The 10,246-nt window shown below is 43.2% G+C and overlaps 2 protein-coding genes across 3 annotated transcripts; one reads left to right on the top strand and one right to left on the bottom strand.

Moving 5' to 3' along the window:
• Window positions 1–712: 712 nt before the first annotated feature.
• On the bottom strand, window positions 713–4,194 carry LOC132472811 (phosphoglycerate mutase 1). Its single transcript, XM_060072594.1, has 4 exons — window positions 3,920–4,194; window positions 3,310–3,584; window positions 2,401–2,581; window positions 713–1,462 (listed from the first exon to the last, which is right to left on the bottom strand). Exons 1-4 carry the CDS (start codon window positions 4,056–4,058, stop codon window positions 1,293–1,295), a joined length of 765 nt encoding a protein of 254 aa, XP_059928577.1. The 5' UTR covers window positions 4,059–4,194; the 3' UTR covers window positions 713–1,292.
• A 557-nt stretch (window positions 4,195–4,751) lies between these two features.
• Window positions 4,752–9,997, top strand: LOC132472810 (phosphatidylinositol 4-kinase type 2-alpha-like). 2 transcript variants are annotated; one of them, XM_060072592.1, is made up of 9 exons: window positions 4,752–5,223; window positions 6,097–6,297; window positions 6,409–6,540; window positions 7,009–7,162; window positions 7,261–7,322; window positions 7,538–7,637; window positions 8,081–8,214; window positions 8,431–8,490; window positions 8,808–9,997. In XM_060072592.1, exons 1-9 carry the CDS (start codon window positions 4,882–4,884, stop codon window positions 8,967–8,969), a joined length of 1,347 nt encoding a protein of 448 aa, XP_059928575.1. In that variant the 5' UTR covers window positions 4,752–4,881; the 3' UTR covers window positions 8,970–9,997. The 2 variants fall into 2 exon arrangements, with proteins under 2 accessions (XP_059928575.1, XP_059928576.1); XM_060072593.1 differs by having other exon boundaries at window positions 4,760–5,223; window positions 8,040–8,214; window positions 8,808–8,945.
• The last annotated feature ends 249 nt before the right edge of the window (window positions 9,998–10,246 follow it).

Here is a 10,246-nt window from a genome sequence, read left to right as displayed (position 1 = left end):
GTGAAAAGATCATGCTATTAAGTATTTGGGTTTGCGTGTTTGTGCGTCAAATAGTTTTCAAAGCAGGGATACGTTGAATCCACTGCAGCCTCGAACTTCGCCAGCAGAGGTCACTGTCACTGAAGCTTCGAGTAATGAACCCATTTTCGAAACAATTGGCTCAACTGGTTCAATGCTTTATAAAAGCTTAATTTGCCCATCACTAACCTTGCCTACACTTTATGAACATCTACTTCGGACATGGCTCCAAGCATTCGCCGGCTTCTTTGAAAACAAATGCACATGGCTCGCGTAGAAGTGCATGGGGAAGGGTCGTCAACGAGTTGGTACGACAGTGTTGTAAAATATCTACTACGAAGCTGTAGGGGGCGCTGTGTAGAGAAATGTGCGTGCCAAAACCAAGAAAACAGCGAAGAAATGCCCGAAGTTGCATAGTGGGCCTTTAAATGTTACCCTAGAAATTGAATTATATTCGCTCCATCTTGTGGTGTGAAAATAATAGCATGGTGAAAAGGTATACAAAATATAAAAATCTATAAAATATATTCGTGTGTATTTAGAATAAATGGAAAACCTAACACAATGAGAATAAAAGTAAAATATGCTGTTTTCAACGAGGAAACCATTTATCTAACCAAGGGGAAACAGTAATGGTCGATTCATGTCATGCAAATCATAAAACAAGTTAGAAAAATGTAAATGTTGACATGTGTTCAAAACCATACATTTATTTGGAAAATCCAAATAGTTGGGGGATACAACAATTCTCAATGCACTGAACATGCCGTGCTACATTGAAATATATATTTTACTCAATAAAAATATCAGTTTGTGATTAATACAAGATAGAAAGACATATCACACATCAATTCAAGAACACAAAGATATAGCAAGACACCTCATTGATTGTAAGATCAGAGATAGCAATGAGTGTAGATGGCAATACTCAATTGCATCAAGAGTTAACCATAAACTAGTGCTTGATAGTGCAAAGTATTACTGCCAGTCAGACAAAAATGTAACTACATTTTCTGACACTATTTGTATGAAATGTATCATCAAACTTTTTGTAAGGTCCCCTGTCACCTGAGAAAATAAAATTACTTAAGAAGATAGAATTCATTAGCCTGAATCACGATCACCCCATCATGCTAGCTGTCCCTCTCTGTATCCAACCCTTATTCACACCAATGCCATCTTCCTGCCAAAACCGGTGATCTGTAAACATGTGGTTGGTGTTCAGCCTCTACACTGTAGACAACAGAAAGGATTAGCACCTATCCCTATGCTTTTTACTTCTTTGCTTTCCCCTGGGCAGCCACCGCCTCCATGGCCTTCCTCACAGTCTCTTTGTCTCCCAGGAACTGCATGGGCTTCACAGGCTTCAGGTTCTTGTCAAGCTCGTAGAGGATGGGGATGCCGGTGGGAAGGTTCAGCTCCATGATGGCCTCCTCTGACATGCCTGAGTGACAGGTGAAATTACCACAGTCAGGGAATTGTATTATTGCATTAACATTGGTTAATTGGTTCACTCAAACTCAAAGCACTTCGATGTAGTGAACAGACAATGGACAGAAAATAATCCGATAATTCCAGTCCTGATATGTACATCCTGCATGCTTTGCTCCGTTAAAACCCTATGATTCTATTTATTTTTGCGAACTGAAATTCACGTTTTCACACAATTATTTGTCAAGGGGAGAGCTGCAAATTGAAAGGTGGAGCAGCACATTTTCCTAACAGTGTCCTGAGTGTGGAAAAGCAAGCAAAGAGGTAGTGAAACCAAAAAAAAACTTTAAAAATAAAGGATACTGTAAACTGGTGTAAATTATGTTCATATTGTAGCAGGCCAGTGGGTGTGGGGTTTCCACGCCACCAAGTTGGACAGATAAAACGACAAAACACAGAGCGAGCAGTTCAAAGCGATGGTTTATTTACATAGGAACCAAAACCCCCCGGGTGGGATAAGGGTCATCCACCACTTCTAGGATACAGTCCAACACTTTCTAGCCATCTCTTTCTCTTAGACCGTACCGTGCTTCCAGGCGACCACACAGATCATGCCTGTCCTTTGCTAGCCCTAGCTTCCCTAGCTCCCCTTGTCTGTCGTTTGCTAGCTCTTTTAAGCCCAAGCACCCCTGCGTAATGATCCGCAGGCTCGCATGGTTAAAGTGAGGGAGTCCATGTGAGGCTTGGGGTCGGAGCCAGCAGGTTGCCAGACCTGCCACTCCCCTCCCTCCTCCCTGCCACAGTATATTTAAGAACCGGTCCATATTGGTAACTTTATGTTTATTTTGAGTTATTTACAAAGAGCAAAGTGGGGCCTTATCAAATAAGCATTTTGAACTTTTTGGGACAAACCTCAAGATGTATAGGACAATAAATTCCTCATTTGGTTACCTTCCAGGTGTTTGACGATTCCCCTTAGGCTGTTGCCATGGGCAGCAATGAGGACCCTCTTGCCCTTTTTGATCTGTGGTGCAATTTCCTCATTCCAGAAGGGAAGTGCCCTCGCAATGGTGTCCTTAAGGCTCTCACATGAAGGAAGCTGGTCTGCACTCAGGTCAGCATAGCGACGATCCTACCAAACATAATACAAATATAGACACACATTATATTGTAATAAGCACAAGACCATCTTTGTGATTTTGAAAAAAGATTGCATCATAGATCAATGCATGTTTCTTTGCTGCATTTGTGCTATATCTATGTGTGGGCAGAATCCAAAGAGCCTACGCTCTAAAAGGTTAATAATTGTCCACATTATGACACCACCTCAGCTCAAACTGGTCAATAGCATGCACTCCTGATCTAAGGACTCTACATTGCTTCCCTACGGGTCTATCAATACAGACAGACCTTTGATCTATCCAATCCGACAGTGACTGAACTTTGACTCCTAAAAAGCCTTATGATACATTTGTCAGTCATAGATGAAGAAATAAGCACAGATAAAGTATATTGCATGAGGAAAAGCCAAGGATGCGTGTTGGTTTTCACAGGCAGGGTTAAGTAGATTTTCCTGATGTTAAGATTAATTTACGTATTTTGAATGGTTTTGCTATTACTGCACACGATAAGAGCACAGACATAGCAATTGATAAAACGGCAACCTTGGTCGGGTAATAAAACACACGAAAGACCCAGTTCTTATCCCTTAGCTGCCTCTTATTTTAACACAAGCAACACAAGCAACCAAGGACAACAACGTCAATTTGACAGATTATCAAACGTCTGAATGGATTTCTCCTTGAGTAACTCCTCTGAGCATACCCCCAACTGAAAGAGGTCGTGTGACGGAGCAGTTACCTTGCTGATGACAGCATAGAAGTCGTGGCCCGGATCCATTGTCGGAGGAGGGATGTCGAAGGAGCGCCTCCATACCTTCACCTGGGCTTCGCCGTGCTTGGCGGCGGTCTCTGACTTGTTCAGCCCCGTGAGACCCCCGTAGTGGCGTTCGTTGAGCCGCCACGTTCGGTGCACAGGAACCCACATCTGGTCAATGCTGTCCAACACCGTCCATAAGGTGCGGATGGCCCTCTTCAGCACGGAGGTGTAGCAGATGTCAAACTCATAGCCGGCGTCTGTAGCAGGAGCGGGTCAGTCAGTTTAGATGACTGTGGAACTTCTAATAAGCCAAAATGAAGAATGAAATATGAACGACTGTTTCGCACACACACACAAAGACACACATGCACAGACACAGACACAGACACAGACACAGACACAGACACAGACACAGACACAGACACAGACACAGAGACAGAGACAGAGACAGAGACAGAGACAGAGACAGAGACAGACACAGACACAGACACAGACACAGACACAGACACACACACACACACACACACACACACACACACACACACACACACATACACACACGTGAGTGTAAACAATTAGAATCAATGAATACCTTTAAGTGCTTGTCCACCTCTTCTTGCCTCATGTTCTCCAGCTTTGCTCAGATCTGCGTCAAACCACCCACTGAAACGATTCTCGTCGTTCCAATTACTCTCTCCGTGACGAATCAAAACCAGTTTGTATACAGCCATTTACCTAGATTTACTGGACAAAGCAGACAAGGGTTTAGTGCAGTGGCGATGAATGAGCAGACGTGCAGCTACAACAGTCACAGCTTCTGGTGCAAGTTGATTCAATTTTACTGTAAACCCGGGTTTGGATTGGTTGTTCTATCCCTATTATGTATTCAACGTCGTCCAATAACAGAGGTGGGCGTCGTCGACCTTGCTGCTGACAGCTCGCGGCGTGGCCTGCTCGTGCACAGTGGACAGGGTCACTTTATTACAAAAACATATTTGATCCACCTTCCATAAAATTATTGCTAATGTGGAATGCGTGTGTGTGTGTGTGTGCGTGCGTGTACGTGGGTGTGTGGGTGTATGTGTGCGTGTGTGAGTGAGGGCGGTTGTGCGTGTGTGTGTGCGCGTGCGTGCATGTGTGATGATTGATTGATTAACTGTATATTATATGATAAACATTGACAAATCATATACATATATCTTCCAACCCATGCATAATAAGATACAATAAAAATAATTAAACAATGGTGAAAGTACAAAATCGAAATATACTCAGGTAGCATACACTATTTTGTTTGTGGTGGCCATACTCTCAGAAATAAGGAACTGTCACATTATCAAAGCAGCAGCGCTAAAATGTGCACCTATTAAACAACGCGTCGATGCCTAGACGTAAACTTTAGCCAATAACAGACCGGTGTGGCCAGTAGGTGGGGTCTGTATGCGGAAGATACAAGGAGTCGCGTTTGTATGAGACTGACATCACAGTGCTGTGTATGCTCCCTTTAAACAATTTGCCAATCGGAATAAGCATCGTCTCCCAACCCGTTTGGGCATGGATGAAACAAGTCCGCTAGTTCCTTCGTTTCAAGATTCACTGGATACAGATTATTGTAGCGAAGCCAATCCTCGTGGTGGCGGTTTTGGAGCGATCGCCACACCGGGATCTGTCATTCGTGTACCTGCTGAAATCCCGGGTCGCAGTTTTGAGCGTCAGCCTCTTCTGGACCGAAACAGGGCGAACTCCTTACGGGACCCTCACAGGAATGATTTCTCTGACGATCCGGAGTTCAGGGAAATTGTGAGGAAAGCAGAACAAGCCATCGACGAGGGGATCTTACCGGAGAGAATCTACCAGGGATCCAGCGGCAGTTACTTCGTTAAAGATCCTCAAGGGGTGAGAATATAAGAAACCTCAATTATTGTTTGCTTGTTTTGTTTTGTTTTGTTTTGCTTTTTGTTACAAGGATGGGATGAATTTTCAGAATTGGTGTCATATCCCTAATGTTGTTCATTTATCTGCGGGACCACATTTGTTAACGGTTTCAGGCTTATCATATTATCACATAGTGACAGCCTATGTGCAAATTACTAACATTGCTGCAGCTGTAAAACCAAGTTAAAATCTGTATCTATGATCCTCAACAGCCCTGCTAAAAAGGTAGTCTACCCTTTGAAATCCAATGTACTTTTCTATTTATTTTTTTACTGTGTGGCAAAGTCACCGTCAACGAAGTCATGCTATTTGAAGGCAAATGTTGTATAAAATGTGTCTTGAGATAAGTCAATGTTTCCTGGGTTCTTTGATAAGAAGTATTCTGCAATGCATTCTGACTTCAAATATCTTATATTTCTACCAAATCAATTAACATACAGCTATTGGAAAGCACCAAATGTACAAACACTTAACTTGGACTGATGGTCTGTGTCGTAACCGTGGTCCTGACTCGATAAGTCTCCATCACAAGGGATCATGTGAGATAACTTAAGATAATCTAATTGACATAAATAAGTTGCGAAACAAGTCCAGTAGATGCAGAAATCATCTGTTCAGTCCATGAATTGACTCCTTTGATGGCAACATGGAAGGTGGAGGATACGTGTGTTCACCAAACCCTTTTTATTGAATGTCCTGGTACAAACTGAGAATAAAGTGTGCGTGTGTATATAAATGGCATTCCTTCCAATTTACACCGTAGTCTCTGTTTTCAATTACATGTTTGAAAGAAGTGCGGCCTTTTCACATAATCTTGTCTTTTAATGCTTGCAGAAGATAATTGGCGTCTTCAAGCCGAAGAACGAAGAGCCCTACGGCCAGTTGAACCCCAAGTGGACCAAATGGCTCCAGAAGTTGTGTTGTCCGTGCTGCTTTGGCCGAGACTGTCTGGTCCTCAACCAGGGCTACCTTTCAGAGGCCGGTGCCAGTCTGGTGGATCAAAAACTTGATCTGAACGTAGTGCCCAAAACCAAGGTGAAACAAACAGGAACAAGTTTGTATGGACTAAATAAATCCTACAAGCTTCTCATCATCTACTCTACACTACTGCACATCCTTCATTTATTTTACTGTTGCCCATTGCAGGTGGTGCACCTTGGGAGCGACACATTCAACTACAATGCAATAGACCGAGTGAAGTCTCGCGGCAAGAAGCTAGCCTTGGAGAAAGTGCCCAAGGTCGGCCAGCGTTTTCACAGAATAGGTCTGCCCCCGAAGGTAACTACTGCTGCTACTTTTGAATAACTTGTAGCGATACTTTATCTGTCATTTGAATGTGATACTGTATGAACTGTAATATACACAGTATCACAATGTGGCATATCGTGAATGACATTTAAAGATTTCTCTGTATGTCTTGCTCTTGTCTCTTTCTCTTGACTGTCTCTCGCTCTGTGGCTTTCTGTCTGTCTGTCTGTCTGTCTGTCTGTCTGTCTGTCTGTCTGTCTGTCTGTCTGTCTGTCTGTCTGTCTGTCTGTCTGTCTGTCTGTCTGTCTGTCTGTCTGTCTGTCTGTCTTAATATGTGTCTCTCTGACTCTGTGTCTCTATATGCGTGTGTCTCTCTCTGTCTCTGTCTCTCTTTCATTCGCTCTGTCTCTTTCTCTCTCTCTTTCACTCTCTGTCTCTCTGTCTCTTTGTGTCCTCTCTCTGTCTCTTTGTGCTCTGTCCTCTCTGTCTACATGGCAGGTGGGGTCATTCCAGTTGTTTGTCGAAGGGTACAAAGATGCTGAACATTGGCTCAGACGGTTCGAAGCCGAGCCTCTGCCAGAGAACATAAATCGTCAGCTACAGATCCATTTTGAAAGGCTTGTGGTCCTGGATTACATCATAAGGAATACCGGTTGGTTTTTGTTTTTACTTGATGATGATGCAGAACGTAATGCATGTCAATGGATTTTATTGCTTTGACTCATATTTTGTTGGGTTTTCTGCTTGCAGATAGAGGAAACGATAACTGGCTGATAAAATATGACTATCCAATGGACAGTGGAGGCATTCGTGTGAGTAAACCACGACCATTACTCAGTTACCAGCAGACAGATATTAATTGGGGAAGATACTATGGTTCTATTTTAAAGCATCTTGGATGCTGTTCAGGGCACCATTCGTTATTTTTTGGCTTTAATCCATTACTCCAAAGTAAATCCAAAAGTAAGCCATTAGTCCCTTAGTTTGTGTTTAAAGGAGTGTTTACTTAGTGTGTGTGTGTGTGCAGGATACAGACTGGGTAGTGGTGAAGGACCCTATAGTTAGGCTGGCTGCCATTGACAACGGCCTGGCATTTCCCCTGAAACATCCCGACTCCTGGAGAGCCTGTGAGTCCCAACAACTCTAAAAGCACAGTTACCCCACACTAAAATGATACCTCAGCGACAGCACCATCTGGTGGAGCACTGTTATTGCAGCGGTACACTCTGCTAGAATATTGCAAGCTACTGTACTTTACAAAATTTCCACTTCATAACTTGGGGGATATTAGTCTGATATGTGCATAATCTATATAAAAATAGCTAATACTTTCACCTATAGATAATGTGTTTATTTTCATCTATGTATCGTTATTGGAATAATACGAATATTGGCCTATCAGCTTATGAACATCACTATTGTATTGAACAGTACATTTGATATCGGTGCCACTGAACGGTGTCACCCTGAGGTTCACTTTTAGTGTATTCAGTCTTGTGTCAGTCAGTGCTGACCATTCGCCTCATCAGTCCCTGCTGATAGGAGGTTTGTCCCTCTCCTCCCGCTGCAGACCCATTCTACTGGGCGTGGCTCTCCCAGGCCAAGGTTCCCTTCTCCCAGGAGATCAAGGATCTGGTGCTTCCCAAACTCAACGATCCAAACTTTATCCAAGACCTCGAGGAGGACCTCTATGAGCTTTTCAAGGTGCGCACATGTTTTTTTTTTGTGGAAAGAAGAATTTAATCAACCATGATGATCCATTTGATTGTCATGAATGTGTGTCTTTAACATGCACCATGGTGTGTGTGTGTGTGTGTGTGTGTGTGTGTGTGTGTGTGTGTGTGTGTGTGTGTGTGTGTGTGTGTGTGTGTGTGTGTGTGTGTGTGTGTGTGTGTGTGTGTGTGTGTGTGTGTTTTGCAGAAAGACCCAGGATTTGACCGGGGTCAGTTCCATAAGCAGATTTCTGTGATGCGAGGGCAGGTGAGAGAATAAATAAATAAGGAAGGATATTCCAGTGTTGTGGGGATTCCAACTGAGAGTTCTGGGTTCAATAGGTCCACAGCCTAGTGGGGGGAGGGGGGGGGGGGGGGGGGGTAGCCTATCCCACAGCCTATCCCACAGGTCTATCCAATACCTGCTCCTTAATGACATGTATCCAAATTCACTTGAAAAAGTTTGAAAAGAAGAGGAATAATTGTAAACATTAGTCATATAAATAATCAATGCCCTCTCAATGCCTCATCACCATGCATGTCTCATTTGTTTTCTCCCCCCCCCCCCCCCCCCCCACCCACTAGATCCTAAACCTGAGCCAGGCGCTGAAGGAGGGCAAGACGCCCCTCCAGCTGGTGCAGATGGCCTCTGTGACCGTAGAGACAGCAAGGAGCCCTCAGAGATCCAGCAACCAGGCCTACACTCATAGCTTTCAGAGCCGCAGGCCGTTCTTCACCTGGTGGTAGCAGACAGGGTACTGCATGCTTGGAGCTGGAAACATGGACTATTGGTGAAATAAGAATAGGACAAGACAAAACTGAGATGGAACCTATGACGGCCGATCAACCTCATCACTATCTGGTGTGTTGCAGCAAAGCATCCAGGGAGATTAACCTTAAATGGGATGTGCGCTGAACCAGATTAAAGCTTCATGAATCATAATGACAATGTAGTCTATTTCATTGATGTTGTGTTCCTGCATCTGAGACCTGCATACTATTACAACTATCCCGGGCCAAGTGGTTGAGGGACAGTAGATATGTAACCAAATATCTGTTTGGCTTCCGCCTGCTAACCTGGCAGCATAATGTGTAAATTAATCAGTTGTTCATGCGTTATTTATTTTATTGATTACATGTCCAGAATTTTCAACCTTTCATAAATCCTATCTTGCCGTTGACGATACAGGGGTGACCAGGTATGTAATGCACTAGACAAGAATGGGAGACAGTTACAATAGTCTTGACCTGTTGTAGAAAACGTCTTTGTCTCTCTCCATTTAATTTATCCTACCTCTAAATCCTGAAAGAATGTTGCAGACTTTGTCAAAGGAGTGTGACCATGAGGGAGGAAACATTGGCTGAATTTAATTGTTCTTTGGTTGTGCAAGCGTTTTTGTGTAGCAACTGTATGCTCCCTTCTGGGGGTCATTCTGTCATGACATGTTTGAAAATGACAGCTTTGAACAATGAATAACACCATGCATCTGCAGATCGGTGTAAGAAATGTACATCTACAAAGGGGGGGAAGGGGAAACGCAAGCTATAGATGGGCTTGTCCCTTGATTTGATTTCCTTTTTTAAATCGCAGTGCCATGAAGTCCTCCAGAAGAACAAGAACTACCTGCAAGAACACCCTTGTAGTCATTTAATTTTTGTAATTTTTGATTTGTTTGCTTTAAAGTGTGTCCTGAATGCATATTTAAATGTATGTAATTTATTTCCGACTATGCATTCTAACAATTATTAATATTAAATATTGCGTGACAATGTGACCTAATTGTTGTCTTGGTATGTGTGGTGTTGTTACTGAACTAAGTTATGTATCCCAAGGGGCAGTAAAACATGTTGTGCTTTGTGTCTTTGTATACACAAAGAGCAGGTTACTTTGGTTAAACCACCACAGCTTTGGCAAACCATAAACCCTCTTCTGCAATGTGGGAGAGCTGCTGGCTGTGTGCTGCTTGTACGGTCCTTTTCCCACATTCAAGGCTCTTTATTGTTTCACTTCCTCATTTCAAGGT

This window comes from Gadus macrocephalus, chromosome 15, assembly GCF_031168955.1.
Source record: "Gadus macrocephalus chromosome 15, ASM3116895v1".
NCBI lineage: Eukaryota > Metazoa > Chordata > Actinopteri > Gadiformes > Gadidae > Gadus > Gadus macrocephalus.
The sequence above is the reverse complement of the archived record's forward strand: the minus strand, read 5'-3'. Positions and strand labels throughout refer to the sequence as shown.

Excerpts from the sequence above, each read along its gene's own strand:
- LOC132472811 (XM_060072594.1), bottom strand. The coding sequence starts at position 4,058 with ATGGCTGTATACAAACTGGTTTTGATTCGTCACGGAGAGAGTAATTGG. Across the intron at positions 3,585-3,919 it reads AGGTGGACAAGCACTTAAAG|ACGCCGGCTATGAGTTTGAC; the intron begins GTATTCATTGAT and ends CTCCTGCTACAG. Across the intron at positions 1,463-2,400 it reads AATCGTCAAACACCTGGAAG|GCATGTCAGAGGAGGCCATC; the intron begins GTAACCAAATGA and ends CCTGTCACTCAG.
- LOC132472810 (XM_060072592.1), top strand. The coding sequence starts at position 4,882 with ATGGATGAAACAAGTCCGCTAGTTCCTTCGTTTCAAGATTCACTGGAT. Across the intron at positions 5,224-6,096 it reads TCGTTAAAGATCCTCAAGGG|AAGATAATTGGCGTCTTCAA; the intron begins GTGAGAATATAA and ends TAATGCTTGCAG. Across the intron at positions 8,215-8,430 it reads ACCTCTATGAGCTTTTCAAG|AAAGACCCAGGATTTGACCG; the intron begins GTGCGCACATGT and ends TGTGTTTTGCAG.